Source organism: Siphateles boraxobius, unplaced genomic scaffold (assembly GCF_051911475.1).
Source record: "Siphateles boraxobius isolate OS27281-9 unplaced genomic scaffold, OSU_SipBor_1 120, whole genome shotgun sequence".
NCBI lineage: Eukaryota > Metazoa > Chordata > Actinopteri > Cypriniformes > Leuciscidae > Siphateles > Siphateles boraxobius.
This window is the reverse complement of record NW_027508723.1, coordinates 1,539,587-1,562,500: the sequence shown is the minus strand read 5'-3', so window position 1 is coordinate 1,562,500 and position 22,914 is coordinate 1,539,587. Positions and strand designations below refer to the sequence as shown.

The 22,914-nt window shown below is 35.6% G+C and overlaps 2 protein-coding genes across 8 annotated transcripts in view; one reads left to right on the top strand and one right to left on the bottom strand.

Annotated features, from left to right (window-relative positions):
• The window catches only part of dnm1a (dynamin 1a), a 123,423-nt gene extending 107,641 nt beyond the window's left edge, over positions 1–15,782 (bottom strand). For 4 of the 5 annotated variants that reach the window (XR_013200998.1, XR_013200997.1, XM_077222498.1 and 1 more), the window contains exon 1: positions 15,418–15,782. Coding sequence is in view for 3 of the 5 variants with exons in the window: in XM_077222498.1 (XP_077078613.1) it covers positions 15,418–15,578 (161 nt within the window). In the remaining 2 variants the exon portion in view is untranslated. The remainder of the gene's footprint in view (positions 1–15,417) is intronic. The other variant, XM_077222497.1, reaches the window with a different exon arrangement.
• A 960-nt stretch (positions 15,783–16,742) lies between these two features.
• The window catches only part of ciz1a (cdkn1a interacting zinc finger protein 1a), a 38,606-nt gene continuing 32,434 nt past the window's right edge, over positions 16,743–22,914 (top strand). For all 3 annotated transcript variants that reach the window (XR_013200995.1, XR_013200996.1, XM_077222490.1), the window contains exons 1-2: positions 16,743–16,850; positions 21,045–21,286. Coding sequence is in view for 1 of the 3 variants with exons in the window: in XM_077222490.1 (XP_077078605.1) it covers positions 21,090–21,286 (197 nt within the window). In the remaining 2 variants the exon portion in view is untranslated. The remainder of the gene's footprint in view (positions 16,851–21,044; positions 21,287–22,914) is intronic.

The window sequence follows — 22,914 nt, the reverse complement described above, 5'->3', positions numbered from 1 at the left end:
TACTCATCTAGTAGATGCATCTTGATATCTTAATTTTTAGATATTTGGACTGGAAACAAGACAAACACACTAAGTAAGAAAAGCATTTTTGCAGTGTGTGTGTGTGTGTGTGTGTGTGTGCACAGATCAGAACAGTACTGAATGAAACATCAGTGTTACTCGCAGCCGGAGCTGTCCTTGGTGCTGAAACACAACATGTGATCCTGGACGTTACATTCTCAGCCGGTTTAATGATGCGGGAACATGTAGCGGATTAATGTTTGCTGGATGATTCACTGAACTTCAATTTCAGATATGATTCTGATTTATGAAAACAAGATAATCAAGATTAAATGATTATTGTCCTGAAACATCGTATCTCCAAAAATTCTACTTTTCAGGAAATGAAAAACACACTGCAATGTTTACATAATTAAACACTGCGCTGTCATAGTTGATATTATGGCTTTATATATATGGTCAGACACTTGCATGTGTCATTATACAGTATTATTAACATATTACCAATATCAAGCATCAAATGGAGTAAGGGGATTTTTTACCGGAGAATTTCATACACGTCTTTTGAAAAGCTGTCCCTGGGACAGTACCCTTCAAAAGGGTTCTAATATGTACCATTTAGGTACTAATATGTTCACTTTTGGTACCAATAAGCACCTTTGAGGGACCAATATGCACTCTTTAGATACAAAGGTGTACCTTTTGAAAAGATACTACCACAGTGACAGCTTTTGTACCTTTTTTCCTGAGAGTGTGTGGCCCAGTGTTGGGGAAAGTTACTTTTAAAAGTAATAAATTACAATATTGCGTTACTCCCCAAAAAAGTAACTAAGTACGTTACTTAGTTACTTTTTATGGAACGTAATGCGTTACATTACTTTTGCGTTACTTTTTCTCACCTGCATGGGCTTGTTTGTTTGTTTTTTAATAACAGCTAAAACAATCTATTTTTGCCAATTGTTAAGGCCCTTTCACATCAAAAGTTAAATGAATAAGCCTAAGGCTGAAGGAAATGCTTATTTACTACTGTACAGTAGAGGGCGCCGCTCAAACAAACCTTTCAGCTGCTGCTGTTCTTGATTAAATTACAATAGGATACAGGAGAATCTAAAGTCATTTTTGCTTATTAGTATGGTTGAATTAGATCATTGTAGGTCAGCAGCAAAGACATTGGTTAATAAAGTGAGATTAAATACATAAAGTATATTTGTGTAATTTAACATAGTTAATTATAAAACTTTTGCACAAAATTCTGAGATTGCATTTGACTGTTTTTATTCATTTTGAGGAATACTGAATGTTTTTGTGCAAGTGAGATGAGTAAATGCATGTTCAATGCAAATGCACACAACACCTCACTTTATTTCTCTCAACATGGGGACAGGAGAGCTGTCAGTCAATAAATGTGAAAAAGTAACTAGCGTTACTTATTTGAAAAAGTAACTCAGATTTTTTGTTGTAAATTGAAAAAGTAATGCGTTACTTTACTAGTTACTTGAAAAAGTAATCTGATTACGTAACTCAAGTTACTTGTAATAAGTTACCCCCAACACTGGTGTGGCCCCAACCAAACTTTACAATTCCCAGCATTACACACGCTTGCATGTTTGAAGACGAGCTCTCAGACACATAGAGAGAGAGAGAGAGAGAGAGATAGAGAGAGAGAGAGAGAGTGAGAGAGAGAGAGAGATAGAGAGAATGATAGAGAGAGAGAAAATCACAGCCACATCCATCATCCGTCAGCTTTCATAAGACTTCATTACGGCTCGACAGAAAACGTTTGTTAAGATTCAAAAGCCGGACAAATGTATATCTGAAGCTCATTTCACGCTCTTGCTCACAAATTAGGATGAAGAACACGGTGTCCCTTAATCAATGAGAGTTTCTGAGTTTCTGACTTCATATCGTCCAACACGCCATCACTGGTCTCACGCTGCTTTAAACACACCTCGAGCTTTACTGTCACGTCACACTCAAATCAAAACACCTCAGAAACACACAACCACCTACTACACTCCAGCATAGAGTGCAACTCCATTCACTTTCTCCATAGCGAAACTGATTTTGAACGATAACTTATAAAGTCCTCCTGTAGTCAATCATTTTATCCATTAAAACTCATCTTTGATCACAAAACAACATATTTAAATGTTTATCCTTGAAAAAATGTCTTCCTGCCTTTAAATATCTTGAATGTAACTCGACACCCTTGCCTCATTTAGTATGCGTGGTTCTATGAATATGCAAATGAGCCCCGCCTCCACTCACTCACTCACTCACTCAGAGATCCACTCGTTGACGATGACACACGTTGATCTGATTGGTTACAAGGTAGTTTGTGACGTCAGAAACACCAGCGGTTTCAAACCGTGTTTTTGAGACTGTCTTTGGTTCACTGCAGTTTTAAGCAGAAAATACTCAGCAATGCTGTCGACTTATGAATTTACACATGGGTTGTGTTAAACGATATTAAAAACACCACATAGACATATAAACAACATTAAAAGCTGGATTTACACCACAGGGGGACTTTAAAGTCAGCTCTACAGTGAGCTATTAGGTTGTTAATCTAAGATATTTGCTTCTGTTGAAGCCCACATTATTACAGCTTTTTTTAATTTTAATAATCATGTTATAAATAAAGAAAGCAACATGCGCCAAAAGATCTCATTAACTCCGCCCACTCCCATGAAGCACTGCGAATTACAGAATCAAGTTAATCTCTCTACGCTCTCAAAATGCTGAAATGTTTGTATATTTATGCATATTTTGCCATTAACTTAAAATATATTGTCTTTTTATATATATACAGTATATATAATCAACATTTGAAAATGAGTAGTTTTTTATTTCTTCATCGTTTTTAACTCTATTATGCTGTTCGCAATTCCTCATGGGATTGTAGTTCAGAAGGACTTGTAGTCCCTCATTAAAGTTAAGTTCACAGTCTTAAACCTTTGACTTTTTGTCAGATTTTCTAAAAACGTTTTGCTTCAAATCAAAGTTTGTACTGTTATGATTCTCCTCGAATCTTATCGATATAACAGTCCATTCAAGAGGTTTTTGTGTTTGTTGAGGCAAAAAATGCTTTAATGAGACAAATTGCAGGGGTTTGGTTTTTTGGTCTGTTTGTTTGTTTGCTTGTTTGTGGAAAACTACACCCAAAGCACACAAACAATGCATTACCATGACAATAGCAATGCAACCAATGCATCAACTTATGCAAACATAAGACCGAGCGTTTCTATTAAAAGTAAAAAGGATCAACCGTGAGCAGCTTAATCAAGGCCAACAGATTACAAACACAGAAGAGCATCCAATGATCGTGTGTGAATGTGTTCATGAAACACACATAAACTTATGCACATCACTTCATCTAAGTCTGGTCTGATTCATACTTTAAAAATAGTGCACAAATAACATGAACAGAGGTTATTAGAAAATATTGCACATTGTTTGTTCATGTTAGTTTTTAATGCATTTACTACTGGAAACAAATGATCTTATAAAGTCCTACCTTGTTTGTTTCTGAAAGCTTGAACTGTGTTTTCAGTAAATGAGGATTTAAAAATAATAATAATTATAATAATTGTATGTGTTTTGTCACATTTGTTTTTTTTAATTTTGTAATTTTGTGCAGTTTATGATTTACAGTCAGTTTCTGAAGCCAATTTTTGGTAACAAAGTTACCTTTTATATATTTTCTGTTTCTTAGTTTTGAGATTCATAACCATTTTACTGTTTTTGCTGAAATGTCTTATATATATTTGTAGACTCCTGTTGTGATATTAGTCCCATTATAGAGGCCAACTTTTGTTAAATTAGCTGTTTTTATCTTTTTCTTCAAGGCAATATATACTCAATAACCACTAAGATTAAAGAGAAAATAATGTACTATTCACTGAAAACTGTTTATTCTGGGACTAAATTGTTCCATAAATATTTTTGAACATGATGGAGATGCAATGTTATTTTTAAACTGTAATAATATACTACTTTAGTTATATATATATATATATATATTTTTTTTTATAGAATTTTCTGGTTTCATTTTAATTTTAGTTAAACTTTTAGCAATTTTGTTGTGTATTCTTAAAATTTTTTATTAGTTGTTTTTTAAAAACATGTCTATAAATATATTTAGAGGTTAAAATAAATCAAATTAGAAATGTTGCTTAACTATAATACGCTGCAGAGATGACAAACAATATCCTGCCATCTTGATCATTTACACTAAATATAACTTTATTATTTAGGTTTATTTAGAGGTTTAGTCACTGATTGTTCCTGTGGTGAAAAACACAGCATCTTTATTTAGATGTAATTAATAGTTTTCCGAGATTTGCGAGGCATTCCAGATTTTGAACAACGAACTTCCGCAGGATAATTGCAGAGTTTGACTCGAGGTCTAAATATAGGAAGAGGCTTTTGTTAAAATAGTGTAGAGGTAATGATGTTAATATTGCCAGATTTAAATAGCAGATTGTGCTTCTTCTCACCATCTGCAAGGCGTCCGTATCCAAAATCCTGATCCTTCATAGAAACCAAAATAAATTAAAGGGGTCATGACATTAGAAATCAAATTTGCCATGATCTTTTGACATCTAAGAGGCTTTTGTGCGTTTAAAGCGATCATGACATGGATTTTTTAATTATTTTAATATGTTCCTTGAGGTTCTCAAGTTTTTTTGCCAGATGTGTGTTCAGATTATAATGACTGATGCTGTCTACACTGATACAGTATACAGATGTGTGTTCAGATTATAATGACTGATGCTGTCTACACTGATACTGTATACAGATGTGTGTTCAGATTATAATGACTGATGCTGATACACTGATACAGTATACAGATGTGTGTTCAGATTATAATGACTGATGCTGTCTACACTGATACAGTATACAGATGTGTGTTCAGATTATAATGACTGATGCTGTCTACACTGATACTGTATACAGATGTGTGTTCAGATTATAATGACTGATGCTGTCTACACTGATACAGTATACAGATGTGTGTTCAGATTATAATGACTGACGCTGATACACTGATACAGTATACAGATGTGTGTTCAGATTATAATGACTGACGCTGATACACTGATACAGTATACAGATGTGTGTTCAGATTATAATGACTGACGCTGATACACTGATACAGTATACAGATGTGTGTTCAGATTATAATGACTGATGCTGTCTACACTGATACAGTATACAGATGTGTGTTCAGATTATAATGACTGGTGCTGTCTACACTGATACAGTATACAGATGTGTGTTCAGATTATAATGACTGACGCTGATACACTGATACACTGATACAGTATACAGATGTGTGTTCAGATTATAATGACTGATAGTGATACAGTGTACAGATGTGTGTTCAGATTATAATGACTGACTCTGATACACTGATACAGTATACAGATGTGTGTTCAGATTATAATGACTGATGCTGTCTACACTGATACAGTATACAGATGTGTGTTCAGATTATAATGACTGATGCTGTCTACACTGATACAGTATACAGATGTGTGTTCAGATTATAATGACTGATGCTGATACACTGATACAGTATACAGATGTGTGTTCAGATTATATTGACTGACGCTGATACACTGATACAGTATACAGATGTGTGTTCAGATTATAATGACTGACACTGATACACTGATACACTGATACACTGATACAGTATACAGATGTGTGTTCAGATTATATTGACTGACGCTGATACACTGATACAGTATACAGATGTGTGTTCAGATTATATTGACTGACGCTGATACACTGATACAGTATACAGATGTGTGTTCAGATTATATTGACTGACGCTGATACACTGATACAGTATACAGATGTGTGTTCAGATTATAATGACTGACACTGATACACTGATACAGTATACAGATGTGTGTTCAGATTATAATGACTGACACTGATACACTGATACACTGATACAGTATACAGATGTGTGTTCAGATTATAATGACTGACACTGATACACTGATACAGTATACAGATGTGTGTTCAGATTATATTGACTGACGCTGATACACTGATACAGTATACAGATGTGTGTTCAGATTATAATGACTGATGCTGATACACTGATACAGTATACAGATGTGTGTTCAGATTATATTGACTGACGCTGATACACTGATACAGTATACAGATGTGTGTTCAGATTATAATGACTGACACTGATACACTGATACAGTATACAGATGTGTGTTCAGATTATAATGACTGATGCTGATACACTGATACAGTATACAGATGTGTGTTCAGATTATATTGACTGACGCTGATACACTGATACAGTATACAGATGTGTGTTCAGATTATATTGACTGACGCTGATACACTGATACAGTATACAGATGTGTGTTCAGATTATATTGACTGACGCTGATACACTGATACAGTATACAGATGTGTGTTCAGATTATAATGACTGACACTGATACACTGATACAGTATACAGATGTGTGTTCAGATTATAATGACTGACACTGATACACTGATACAGTATACAGATGTGTGTTCAGATTATAATGACTGATGCTGATACACTGATACAGTATACAGATGTGTGTTCAGATTATAATGACTGACACTGATACACTGATACAGTATACAGATGTGTGTTCAGATTATAATGACTGACGCTGATACACTGATACAGTATACAGATGTGTGTTCAGATTATAATGACTGACACTGATACACTGATACAGTATACAGATGTGTGTTCAGATTATAATGACTGACGCTGATACACTGATACAGTATACAGATGTGTGTTCAGATTATAATGACTGACGCTGATACACTGATACACTGATACAGTATACAGATGTGTGTTCAGATTATAATGACTGACGCTGATACACTGATACAGTATACAGATGTGTGTTCAGATTATAATGACTGATGCTGATACACTGATACAGTATACAGATGTGTGTTCAGATTATAATGACTGACGCTGATACACTGATACACTGATACAGTATACAGATGTGTGTTCAGATTATAATGACTGACGCTGATACACTGATACACTGATACAGTATACAGATGTGTGTTCAGATTATAATGACTGATGCTGATACACTGATACAGTATACAGATGTGTGTTCAGATTATAATGACTGACGCTGATACACTGATACACTGATACAGTATACAGATGTGTGTTCAGATTATAATGACTGATGCTGATACACTGATAAAGTATACAGATGTGTGTTCAGATTATAATGACTGACGCTGATACACTGATACACTGATACAGTATACAGATGTGTGTTCAGATTATAATGACTGACGCTGATACACTGATACAGTATACAGATGTGTGTTCAGATTATAATGACTGATGCTGATACACTGATACAGTATACAGATGTGTGTTCAGATTATAATGACTGACACTGATACACTGATACAGTATACAGATGTGTGTTCAGATTATAATGACTGACGCTGATACACTGATACAGTATACAGATGTGTGTTCAGATTATAATGACTGACGCTGATACACTGATACACTGATACAGTATACAGATGTGTGTTCAGATTATAATGACTGACGCTGATACACTGATACAGTATACAGATGTGTGTTCAGATTATAATGACTGATGCTGATACACTGATACAGTATACAGATGTGTGTTCAGATTATAATGACTGACACTGATACACTGATACAGTATACAGATGTGTGTTCAGATTATAATGACTGATGCTGATACACTGATACAGTATACAGATGTGTGTTCAGATTATAATGACTGACGCTGATACACTGATACACTGATACAGTATACAGATGTGTGTTCAGATTATATTGACTGACGCTGATACACTGATACAGTATACAGATGTGTGTTCAGATTATAATGACTGACGCTGATACACTGATACAGTATACAGATGTGTGTTCAGATTATATTGACTGACGCTGATACACTGATACAGTATACAGATGTGTGTTCAGATTATATTGACTGACGCTGATACACTGATACAGTATACAGATGTGTGTTCAGATTATAATGACTGATGCTGATACACTGATACAGTATACAGATGTGTGTTCAGATTATAATGACTGACGCTGATACACTGATACAGTATACAGATGTGTGTTCAGATTATATTGACTGACGCTGATACACTGATACAGTATACAGATGTGTGTTCAGATTATAATGACTGATGCTGATACACTGATACAGTATACATATGTGTGTTCAGATTATAATGACTGACGCTGATACACTGATACAGTATACAGATGTGTGTTCAGATTATATTGACTGACGCTGATACACTGATACAGTATACAGATGTGTGTTCAGATTATATTGACTGACGCTGATACACTGATACAGTATACAGATGTGTGTTAAGATTATAATGACTGACGCTCATACACTGATACAGTATACAGATGTGTGCTCAGATTATAATGACTGACGCTGATACACTGATACAGTATACAGATGTGTGTTCAGATTATATTGACTGACGCTGATACACTGATACAGTATACAGATGTGTGTTAAGATTATAATGACTGACGCTCATACACTGATACAGTATACAGATGTGTGCTCAGATTATAATGACTGACGCTGATACACTGATACAGTATACAGATGTGTGTTCAGATTATAATGACTGATGCTGATACACTGATACAGTATACAGATGTGCGTTCAGATTATAATGACTGACGCTGATACACTGATACAGTATACAGATGTGCGTTCAGATTATAATGACTGACGCTGATACACTGATACAGTATACAGATGTGTTCAGATTATAATGACTGATGCTGATACACTGATACAGTATACAGATGTGTGTTCAGATTATAATGATTGACACTGATACACTGATACAATATACAGATGTGTGTTCAGATTATAATGACTGACACTGATACACTGATACAGTATACAGATGTGTGTTCAGATTATAATGACTGACACTGATACACTGATACAGTATACAGATGTGCGTTCAGATTATAATGACTGACGCTGATACACTGATACAGTATACAGATGTGTGTTCAGATTATAATGACTGACGCTCATACACTGATACAGTATACAGATGTGCGTTCAGATTATAATGACTGACGCTGATACACTGATACAGTATACAGATGTGCGTTCAGATTATAATGACTGACGCTGATACACTGATACAGTATACAGATGTGTGTTCAGATTATAATGACTGATGCTGATACACTGATACAGTATACAGATGTGTGTTCAGATTATAATGACTGACACTGATACACTGATACAGTATACAGATGTGTGTTCAGATTATAATGACTGATGCTGTCTACACTGATACAGTATACAGATGTGTGTTCAGATTATAATGACTGATGCTGATACACTGATACAGTATACAGATGTGTGTTCAGATTATAATGACTGATGCTGTCTACACTGATACAGTATATAGATGTGTGTTCAGATTATAATGACTGATGCTGATACACTGATACAGTATACAGATGTGTGTTCAGATTATAATGACTGACACTGATACACTGATACAGTATACAGATGTGTGTTCAGATTATAATGACTGACACTGATACACTGATACAGTATACAGATGTGTGTTCAGATTATAATGACTGACACTGATACACTGATACAGTATACAGATGTGTGTTCAGATTATAATGACTGACACTGATACACTGATACAGTATATAGATGTGTGTTCAGATTATAATGACTGATGCTCATACACTGATACAGTATACAGATGTGTGTTCAGATTATAATGACTGACACTGATACACTGATACAGTATACAGATGTGTGTTCAGATTATAATGACTGATGCTGATACACTGATACAGTATACAGATGTGTGTTCAGATTATAATGACTGATGCTGTCTACACTGATACAGTATACAGATGTGTGTTCAGATTATAATGACTGATGCTGTCTACACTGATACAGTATACAGATGTGTGTTCAGATTATAATGACTGATGCTGATACACTGATACAGTAAACAGATGTGTGTTCAGATTATAATGACTGATGCTGTCTACACTGATACAGTATATAGATGTGTGTTCAGATTATAATGACTGATGCTGATACACTGATACAGTATACAGATGTGTGTTCAGATTATAATGACTGACACTGATACACTGATACAGTATACAGATGTGTGTTCAGATTATAATGACTGATGCTGATACACTGATACAGTATACAGATGTGTGTTCAGATTATAATGACTGACACTGATACACTGATACAGTATACAGATGTGTGTTCAGATTATAATGACTGATGCTGTCTACACTGATACAGTATACAGATGTGTGTTCAGATTATAATGACTGATGCTGTCTACACTGATACAGTATACAGATGTGTGTTCAGATTATAATGACTGATGCTGTCTACACTGATATAGTATACAGATGTGTGTTCAGATTATAATGACTGACGCTGATACACTGATACAGTATACAGATGTGTGTTCAGATTATAATGACTGACACTGATACACTGATACAGTATACAGATGTGTGTTCAGATTATAATGACTGATGCTGTCTACACTGATACAGTATACAGATGTGTGTTCAGATTATAATGACTGATGCTGTCTACACTGATACAGTATACAGATGTGTGTTCAGATTATAATGACTGATGCTGTCTACACTGATACAGTATACAGATGTGTGTTCAGATTATAATGACTGATGCTGTCTACACTGATACAGTATACAGATGTGTGTTCAGATTATAATGACTGACGCTGATACACTGATACAGTATACAGATGTGCGTTCAGATTATAATGACTGACACTGATACACTGATACAGTATACAGATGTGTGTTCAGATTATAATGACTGATGCTGATACACTGATACAGTATACAGATGTGCGTTCAGATTATAATGACTGATGCTGATACACTGATACAGTATACAGATGTGTGTTCAGATTATAATGACTGATGCTGTCTACACTGATACAGTATACAGATGTGTGTTCAGATTATAATGACTGACACTGATACACTGATACAGTATACAGATGTGTGTTCAGATTATAATGACTGATGCTGATACACTGATACAGTATACAGATGTGTGTTCAGATTATAATGACTGACACTGATACACTGATACAGTATACAGATGTGTGCTCAGATTATAATGACTGACGCTGTCTACACTGATACAGTATACAGATGCGTGTTCAGATTATAATGACTGACACTGATACACTGATACAGTATACAGATGTGTGTTCAGATTATAATGACTGACGCTGTCTACACTGATACAGTATACAGATGCGTGTTCAGATTATAATGACTGACACTGATACACTGATACAGTATACAGATGTGTGTTCAGATTATAATGACTGACGCTGTCTACACTGATACAGTATACAGATGTGTGTTCAGATTATAATGACTGACACTGTCTACACTGATACAGTATACAGATGTGTGTTCAGATTATAATGACTGACACTGATACACTGATACTGTATACAGATGTGTGTTCAGATTATAATGACTGATCCTGATACACTGATACAGTATACAGATGTGTGTTCAGATTATAATGACTGACGCTGTCTACACTGATACAGTATACAGATGTGTGTTCAGATTATAATGACTGATACAGTATACAGATGTGTGTTCAGATTATAATGACTGACACTGATACACTGATACAGTATACAGATGTGTGTTCAGATTATAATGACTGACACTGATACACTGATACAGTATACAGATGTGTGTTCAGATTATAATGACTGACACTGATACACTGATACAGTATACAGATGTGTGTTCAGATTATAATGACTGACACTGATACACTGATACAGTATACAGATGTGTGTTCAGATTATAATGACTGATCCTGATACACTGATACAGTATACAGATGTGTGTTCAGATTATAATGACTGACGCTGATACACTGATACTGTATACAGATGTGTGTTCAGATTATAATGACTGACACTGATACACTGATACAGTATACAGATGTGTGTTCAGATTATAATGACTGACACTGTCTACACTGATACAGTATACAGATGTGTGTTCAGATTATAATGACTGACACTGATACACTGATACTGTATACAGATGTGTGTTCAGATTATAATGACTGATCCTGATACACTGATACAGTATACAGATGTGTGTTCAGATTATAATGACTGACGCTGTCTACACTGATACAGTATACAGATGTGTGTTCAGATTATAATGACTGACACTGATACACTGATACAGTATACAGATGTGTGTTCAGATTATAATGACTGACACTGATACACTGATACAGTATACAGATGTGTGTTCAGATTATAATGACTGACGCTGTCTACACTGATACAGTATACAGATGTGTGTTCAGATTATAATGACTGACACTGATACACTGATACAGTATACAGATGTGTGTTCAGATTATAATGACTGACACTGATACACTGATACTGTATACAGATGTGTGTTCAGATTATAATGACTGATCCTGATACACTGATACAGTATACAGATGTGTGTTCAGATTATAATGACTGACACTGATACACTGATACAGTATACAGATGTGTGTTCAGATTATAATGACTGACACTGATACACTGATACAGTATACAGATGTGTGTTCAGATTATAATGACTGACGCTGATACACTGATACAGTATACAGATGTGTGTTCAGATTATAATGACTGATGCTGATACACTGATACAGTATACAGATGTGTGTTCAGATTATAATGACTGACGCTGATACACTGATACAGTATACAGATGTGTGTTCAGATTATAATGACTGACGCTGATACAATGATACAGTATACAGATGTGCGTTCAGATTATAATGACTGATGCTGATACACTGATACAGTATACAGATGTGTGTTCATTTTCTGATGTGCTCCACTTGCTTGAGTCTGTCGACAACAGGACAAATTGAAGAAGAGTGAAAGAAGTGTTTAAATAGCTGGTTTCAGTCTCTACAGACTTCAGAAGGTTTACTGACAAGCCTTAAAGGAGCCGCGCCTTAAAAACTGATCATTTCAGACAGAGGCTCAGAATGAGTGTTAAAAATAGTTTTTCCACATATAAATTTGTTTTCTGTGCAATTAGACTTAAATAACATAACAAGTGAACATCAAGGAACATCCAGTGCTTATGATTGGCATAATTTTATTTCAGTTAGGCTAATAGCTGGTTTGATTTGCATTGAGAGATGATCTTGTGGAAAGTTCCCCATGCAGATCTCTAGTTATGGTGAAGGGTGTGTGATGATGTGGGATATTTTAAACTTTATCAGGATGAATATTATCCCGGATTCATGAATTAACTGGCCTTTAAAAATAAAAATCTGCTGTCTCTATGGGAATTTAACATAGGGGTGTCCTGACTTATGCACCCTGTATTTTAAGGAATAACATTTATTTATTTACGATACATTATTCATTCACAAAGAAAATTGGTTTCCTTAAAGGTTGGATTTTCCTCATTTTTAAAATTAAGGCATTAAGATCAATTTCCAAAATATGATTTTTTATTCCTCTTTTTAGTCAACTTTAGCATGGGTGTGTTCACTTATGCAGTGTATTAAAATAAGAAATAAATCCATGTCATGACCCCTCTAACTTAGGGGATCCAGTTCTGTTGCATTGAATTAAAAATATATAAAATGGCAAATTATTGCACTGACATAATGTGATTTGTCTTTTTATTCTATCAAGCTTATTATCTAAAAAAATTGTAGTGACTGTCTTTTTCTTTACAGATTGTGACTGACACCTCAGATCTATTCATATCTTCATGTATGAATGTTCATTCATTGGTTATACAGTAATAAACGATGTTTTAAACAGTGTTTATGTAACGTGAATGGTGAAGCTGCCACACAAAGTTCTTCACGATCAGCTCAATGAAATCAATAACTAGAACTAAATGGGATCATATTCCACAAGTATGGCAAAAATAAATTTAAATTCACAAATCTAGTTAATTTTGCTGTTATGTGGCTCTCTGAGAGCATCAGTGCCTCACACACGACCTCCGTCAACAGCGAGAGTTGCTGAATCATGCAGTGTAAGACTTAGATACACACACACACACATACACACACACACACACAACCAAAAATATTCCCCCTCCAGATTTAATATACAGTCCTAAAACACTGGCAGTGAAGTCAGTGCAACACGAGCCTGTCGCTCGATGAATTTATTTATTTCAGTGTTGATATTATGTGATGTGAGGGCTGCCAATTCTGAGCAATGCTAATGTTGATTAAAACCTGTCAATCACCAATATATCCTTAGAAACAGCATCATGTTTCAGACTTTACCTAAATAATATAATTTGGCATCGTCCTTCTCAATATTTATAATGCGTTACACTGAAAAGCTTACGATAATTATGCCTGTTTTCTGAGATTGTGCTCCATGATGAGACATTTCACATTAACTAAAACACCACCATGATGCTTGAATGTTGTGGGTGGTTGCTAGGGCGTTGCTAAGATGTTCTAGGTTGCTATGGTGTCACATCTCTGATCGTCTGGATATCTAGATGTGACTCGAGTCATTTAATGTGTATCTGTAGTGTTTCACCAGCTGTTTTCTGGTCCAGCAGGTGAAAATGGTGCATCTGAACACTTAGTAGTAGATTTGAGGAATCGTTCATGTCTGGAGCACAAACACACTTTAAGAGGTTTAATTAGCTAGCAAACACTAACTACTAATGAGGATGTTGTTGTTGTTGTTGCATGCATGAAATCAAATGTTTTCTGTTTTTATATTGAAACAATGCCATGCAACATTAGAGAACGTCTCCATAATAAAAGGGCAGATAATTGTTATGTTTAATTGCTTATGCATAATCTCAGCTCATTATTATCTGCCTTGTTCAGGCTGAATCTCCAGCAACACAACGGTGAATCTGCATCAGCATCCATCTTTCACACAGTATTTCTATTATGGCTTCTGAGCTTGTGCATTATTATTATTATTATCATCCTCATTACAGATTTCACTAATGATGATGATGCACTAATGCATATTGAAGAATACACTATAAATGACTATTGAGGGGGATTATGTAACTAGATTTAGATGTGTTGTTGTGAAAATGGCTGGTGATTGTATGATCCTCCATCATGCCTCAATAACACTTAAAGGTTATCATCATCACAATGACCTTTGCATATCATTGATGCATGACTGAGCTGGAATATAAGATTGATACTGCTTTATTATTGTATGTTATTAGGTGTTGCATGTGATTATAATGCATGAACGACTTACTTCCCCACGAAGTTCTCGAGCACGGAGCTTTTCCCGGCGCTTTGTCCGCCCACCACCGCGATCTGCGGCAGGTCCAGGTCCGCGTTCTGACCGATGGCGGAGAACGCATCTTGCATTCGGTTGACCAGAGGAATCAGATCCTCCATCCCCCGGTTCCCCATCGCGATGACCGGCAACGAATGAATGTGTTTCAAATGAATTTCGGCATTGATTTATTCTGTCTCTCTATCTCTCTCTTTCTCGATCACGCTTTCAGGACGGCTCTTATATCGGCATTGAGTTATTCTGTCTCTCTGTGTGTGTGTGTGTGCAGTCCTTGTGAGATGACGATGAGCTGCTTTTCTCTCAGTGAGCGCGCGCGCGGGCACGAGCTGCAGCACCGTGTTCTCTCACTAGTGTGCGCGCTTCATTTTAATGTGATTTCACTCCTGTGATGGGTTATCCATCTATCTGTCTGTTTGTCTTTTTCTTTATTATCTGTCTGTTGTTCTACCCGTCTATCTATATATATATATATATATATCTCTATCTCTCTCTCTCTCTCTCTCTCTCTCTCTCTCTATCTATCTCTCTATCTATCTATCTATATATATATATATATATATATATATCTCTATCTATCTGTCTGTCTATCTATCTGTCTATCTATATATATATATATATATATATATATATATATCTGTCTGTCTACCCATCCATCCATCTATCTATGCCTGCTTATCTACCTATCAATCTGTCTGTTTGTCTTTTTATTTATTATCTGTCTGTTGTTCTAACCATCTATCTATCTATCTATCTATCTATCTATCTATCTATCTATCTATCTATCTATCTATCTATCTATCTATATATCTGTCTGTCTATCTATGTATCCATCATCCATCCATCCATATATCTATCTTTCTGTCTGTCTATCTGTCTATCTATCTATCTATCTATCTATCTATCTATCTATCTATCTATCTATCTATCTATCTATCTATCTATCTATCTATCTATCTGTCTGTCTGTCTATCCATCATCCGTCCATCCATCCATATATCTATCTTTCTGTCTGTCTTTCTGTCTGTCTCTCTATCTCTTATTCACAAACTTCAATCCACATACCCCCAATAAATAAAGATTTTTTTTTTTTAAATAAAGTAAACAAGTAAAATGAACAAAATGTTCTCCAGACTGGTGCAATGATCCTTAGTCTCCTGAAGAAGATGAATAAAATGTGTCTTGGATCCATGTCTGAATGTGCGGGTGCTTCAGTGTAATGCGCCGTGTCTCCTCCAGTCCTGCAGGGGTCGCTGTGTCACGTGCTGCCGCCACTGTGGCTCTGAGACCGGTGTGCGAGTGTTAGCGCGGCGCTAATGTGACAGAGGAACTTTCAACAGGCGTTCGCTCATTTTTCCTCTATTAAACTCATAATCCCTGCAGCAAATTTGGTGAGTACTAGCTTTTATTCTGCAGATAAGTGGACACCAAGGTTCAGAATATCAATATTATGAGAGAGGCTTGAGGGTGGTCGCTGATGTTGTCGTGTTTCTGACAGCTAGCGCTTTAGCATATAGCACACAGATAAAGATTATGGCTGTGTCCTAAACCCTGGTGAGTCATCTATATAAACAGCATCTTAAGGCATAATTGCAATTGTTTGATTCCCTTAAATGCATCTGCATGCTATAAAGATGCTCTAAAAGCTGCTGTCTATGTAGGGAGCGAGGGTTTGAGACACTGCAAGTCTGTCGAGCTGTTGTTGTTTTGTCTTGATTCATTGTTTGTTTGTTCGCTCATTCGTCATTCGGCTGCTTTAGATGCCACAGAATCCCAAATATGATCATCCTCATGTCCATCGCAACATTTAAAAGTAAGCTATCTTTTATAAATGCCCACATTATACGCTGAACATTTTACGTTAAAAATCTAAAACTAGCTTTTATTGTATTGTTCTACTCACTATTGTAATGTACTGTTAAATGTATTATTTATTTATTTTAATTCTGATTAAATCTATTAATAACCTAATAACTAACAACTTTTTATTCATTCATTAATTTATTTTAATCTATTTTATTGATTAATAACTACTCTTTTTATTTGAATGGCATTTTATTAACTTGTTTATTTTAATCTAATTTATTGACTTTTTAAAATCTTATTATTTATTTAATTTTACATTTTCTTAACCGTTTTCCTCTAGATTTTTCCACGGACTCCCTTGCATCCCTTTTATAAATATATATATAGGTAATATATATTATTTTATATTTTGCCTTTAAGGGCTTACTCTTTTACATCATATACTAAACATTTATTTTCTAAGTTACTTGACTCTCTTGCCTTGTCAATACAAAATTTTCACCAAAAATGTATGTGATATTATTTCCATCAAGAGGAGCTCCTTATTTTTGGTACTAGGGATGCACCGATATGGACATTTTGTCTCATAACGATGACCAATAATTCTTTATATTTGATAGCTGATATATATAAGATGAAATCTAAACTCTTTATATCCTTTTTGAGAGCCTGATTATAAAAAGAAAAGTCTCACCATTAAAATCCATGTCAAGCACACAATTATGATGATGTTCTCATCGTAGTTTTATGTAGCCAATATGAAAGATTAGTGTTGTGCTGTATATAAACTGTATTTCTTGTTTGAAATTTTTCCAATCATATTTCAAGCAATTCAAATCCATCATGTTGAACAGTGCGCATCTGAACTGTCTCAGCTGAAGGAAATAATACATTATTTATCGGTTTTAATATATCGGCCACATTTTCTTATCAGGCCAATAATGATAAAATAAGAAATTAGCATATATGGGCCGATGCTCCTGTGTGATTCATGTGTGAAAGTGATTCTTCATGCTCCTCCCAACTATTCTTTCACAATCTGAGCCTGATGCATCTTGACATTGTCATCCTGGAATATGTCCATGATGTGTCTTCCTAAATGGTTGTTCAAGAAATGAAAAGCTACACACCCCATCAATTAGAGTTAGAAGAACTTTTGACAAACATATAACATGCTAGGAACATAATAATCACTGCAATTATGATCCAATTATAAACCCTTAAGCATTTGCCTATTTTAATCCAAACAGCAGATTTTTTTTTTGGCAGGGCAGTGTATATAGGCTATATATATATTTTTTTTGTATTAGTGCTGGGCAACAATTAATCGCATCCAAAATACAAAATTTTGTTTACGTAATATGTGTGTGTACTGTGTATAATTATTTTGTATATGTAAGTAAGTACACACATATGCATGTATTTATTTAAGAAATATGTGCATGTATATACTGCATATATTTATGCACTATTTATATTGTATATAAATATACATTTTATATATAAATAACACATTTTTCTTAAATATATACGTGCATATTTATATATACATAATTATACAACGTACACACGTATATTATTTAAACACAAACTTTAATTTTGGATGTGATTAATCATGGTTAATCGTTGCCCGGCACTATATATATATATATATATGTGTGTGTGGAATGTGTGTATATATATATATATATACACACTCGCATACACATGTCTTCTATTATGATTGGGTGAAGTCTTCTTAATTGAAATAAGTAAATAAGCCGGTTTGTTAAATAATGTACAGTAGCACAGTCTTAACATAGTGGCGGTTTACGCAACTGGCTGCAGGTTGTTTCGGTAAACTAGTTTTAATAAAAGACTTGGTGTAAAAATTCAGAGACAGACTTTATACAATTTTGATGATTTAATATGAGATGTTCAGAATCAGATCATGTCATATTGCAGTTTTAATCGTAATTGCAATTGTCGAAATAATACTACTGCATAATTAGGGATGCACCGATATGATTTTTTGGCCGATACGATAACCGATAATTCTTTATATTTTAAAGCCGATAACCGATATATTGGCCGATAAATCTAAATCTGAATTTTTATATAGTTTTTGAGAGCCTGGTTACAAAAACAAAAGTCTCACCAGTAAAATCCATGTCCCAAGCGCACAATTATATAATGTTCTCATTATCATTTTTTGTAGCCAATATGACGGATTTGCGCTACACATGTTGCACTGAACTAGGGCTGGTCCGAATACCATTTTTTGAGCTTCGAAGCTTCGGTAGTAATGAACATCGAATATTCGAAGCTTCGGCGAGAGGGGGCTGAACATATTCTTTTCACTAATAAAGGCAGGAATCTCTGTGTTGGTCTGTCTTTTTGCATTTTGATTATTTCGAGAACCGTTCATCCAACCGACTTCACAAGGGAGTGCAGTGTTGCATTTGGTGCAATATAGATGGACACGCGAGACGCGACACATTCAGAATTAATAAACTTTTAGTCAGCTACAGAACAGCGCGAGCGGGAAGCAGCGCACCTCACGCGGGCAGGGTTTATATGCTCCGAGAACGGACACTCCACTATGATATAAAACGCACACACACAGGTCTGTTAAATTAAGCAATACTTTTAAGGTAGTCTAATATTTTTCTGACTAACAAATTACTGACACAGTAAAGGGTAGATTTAAATAAAGAAAAACGAAATTTAAATAAAGAAAAAAATTAATTTAAATAAGGAAAAACGAAATTTAAATAAAGAAAAAAATTAATTTTAATAAAGAAAAACGAAACTTAAATAAAGAAAAACGAAACTTAAATAAAGAAAAACGAAATTTAAATAAAGAAAAATGAAACTTAAATAAAGAAAAAACGAAATTTAAATAAAGAAAAATGAAACTTAAATAAAGAAAAAACAAAATTTAAATAAAGAAAAACGAAATTAAGTTAAATTAAAAACGAGATTAATTTAGATTGATAATAACGGGTAAAAGGCTAATACATTTTGTTTCTATTATTCTATTTTCCACAATGTCAAAGCAACGCAGCTTAACCCAAAACACAAGCTCAGGCATGCACTTCGGTCCATACAAACTCCGCTGTTCTGCGCTCTAGCCAGAGAACACTCCCGTTGCAGTTAGGCGTCGGTTCTATTTCTAGCATGCACGCATTTTCCGCGTGGCTCGAGCCGCGCCTGAGACGCGTGTTTCACACAGGCAGTGTGCAAACTCCAACCTGTTAACATGGGAGCTGAAATAAAAACGTACATGCCACACAGCTGAGACGCTCACGCCATGCAGCCAGTGTGTCGCCGGCCTTATTCAAGCGCGAGTGAGAACCGTTTCGCGGGGGATCCCAGGTGTGCAAAAAAAAAAAAAAAACGAATATTCGAATGTCAAATTTTCAAATCGAATACCAACCCACCGAACGAATATTCGAATATTCTGGTCCAGCCCTACACTGAACTCTATTTTCCTTTTTTTAAGAGATTCCAATCATATTTCAAGCAATTCAAATCCATCATGTTGAACAGTGCGCATCTGAAGTGTCTCAGCTGAAGAAAATAATACATTATTTATCCAAATTTTCTTTCTTTTCTTTTGTATTTGAGCCAAATTTTCTTATCAGGCCGATAACGATAACATTAAAAATGGACATATATCGGCAGATACCGATATGATGGCCAATATATCGTGCATCCCTTTGCATAATGTTACCCAGTGATCGTAGGAACGAGGGTGAAGGGGGTTATATGTAGTAACTCATCTCTGTTTTTCCCAGATTGAAGAGGTGAATCTCTGAGCGCAGCGTACAGACGTCAGGAGAATGTTTAATCCTCATCAGCATCAGCAGCATCAGCAGCATCAGCAGCAGCAACAGCATCAGTTTCAGCAACAGCATCAGTTTCAGCAACATCTGCGTCAGCTTCAACAGCTGTTCCAGCATCAGACTCCTCCACCTCCTCCTCCACCTCCTCAGCCTCCGCCCGCACATCACATCACACACCACCATCAGACGGCACGGTGCGCTGCATGAATGCACTACAAATCTCAGTCGTTTTATCCATCAAGCACATTTATAAACAACACACGTTAGCCAAAGTGCTATACGTACAGCCCAGCACATACAATCTAAGATTATAAATTGTGGTCGAATTATATATTGGCAAGGCGATATTTGGCATTTTTTTAAATAGCGGCATCGGTCGATACGTTTTTCTGATTGGCCGATGTTTTGAAAGCGGGACTTTTATTTTGACGGCGCTCCGAACTTTTATTTTGACGGGCGGCGCTGAGAACGACAGCGCCTGATCACACAGCGCTCACTCGCATTCTCCTTTTTCTAATACTTTGTTAGACAGAACTGGTAAACAAAGAAAGTAAATGTTATGCGAAAAAGTAAAGCGTTTGCTTTTATATTATTTGTAACAGAAAAGGCAAACGATCAGGCTAAAATACTTTCTCATTTTACCGTCAACATTCAGCAAATGCGCAGCTACATCATTTAAACAAATCTCTGAATGTCTAATAAACATTTAATTTCACAAACCTTGCAGATTTAATCGAATCCAGCTGTGATATCTTGTGAATTGTGCGTTTGTAGCCTGCATAAACGTGTTCCTGCGAGTGACAGTCGGTGTGAAGCGAGTGAATGCGAACAGAAGATCAGCCTCACAGGAGACGCGATTGAAAACTTTAAATCCGTCATTTTAAAATATGCTGTGCTATATCCAATGGCCCACTGTGTCATATTCATATCGTTTTCATCGTGCTGTATGTAAAATTAGCGTTACCTTGTCTTTATTTAAAAAAATATGATTACCAGTGCGCACGAAATTACCAGATTACTGAGTGCCCTGTTACAGTGTTTACTTTTTATTCACACATAGAGGGTTTGCACCTACGTCACGATTTGCTCAGTTACCCGGATGCGCGGCCATATTGGAGATACTCGGATGTAAACAACAGCACGGATTGCACTATTTATGTACTACTGAACACATTGTTACACTAATTTATGATGTCTAAACTACGGAAAAAACACATGGAAGCTGTGAAATCATATAGAGAAGGACTTAGTAAGCAGGAAACAGCGCGGGATTTTGACGAACTAAAGTTAATATGTGGTAAAGATGTGAACGAGCTAACGTTAGCTTCTCTAGCCCTTACCGCTATTCGTCCTTCTATTTCTTATCTCGGCATAGACGTCGGGTTCATATTGTCAGTCCAAAAAAGCACATGAAATCCATTTCAAGCAACATCCATATGTGGTTTGAAATCATATTCAAATCACACATCAGGTAATTCGCTTCAGTCTGAACGCTCGGATCGGATGTCGCGTGGTATGTGACTTTCTCACGTCACGTAAAATGTAAACGCCAGACGTTGTTATAGGGAACATGCTGAAAGTCGCTGCCGAAACAAGGCTGTGTTGTTGCAAAGTGCCAGACAAGCAGAAAATTATTATTTTTGAAACCGACGTGGAAAAAAAGCTGTGCACACCAGCCTCCTCCAGTTCTGCAGCTCGAGACGCAGGAGTCATGTTACATGTTGTAACATTTAAAAAAAACAGACAATATTGCAAATGCGAACCCCTCCATTAACACAACGTCACTGCCACATTGCCAAAGAGCTGCATGAACACACACATC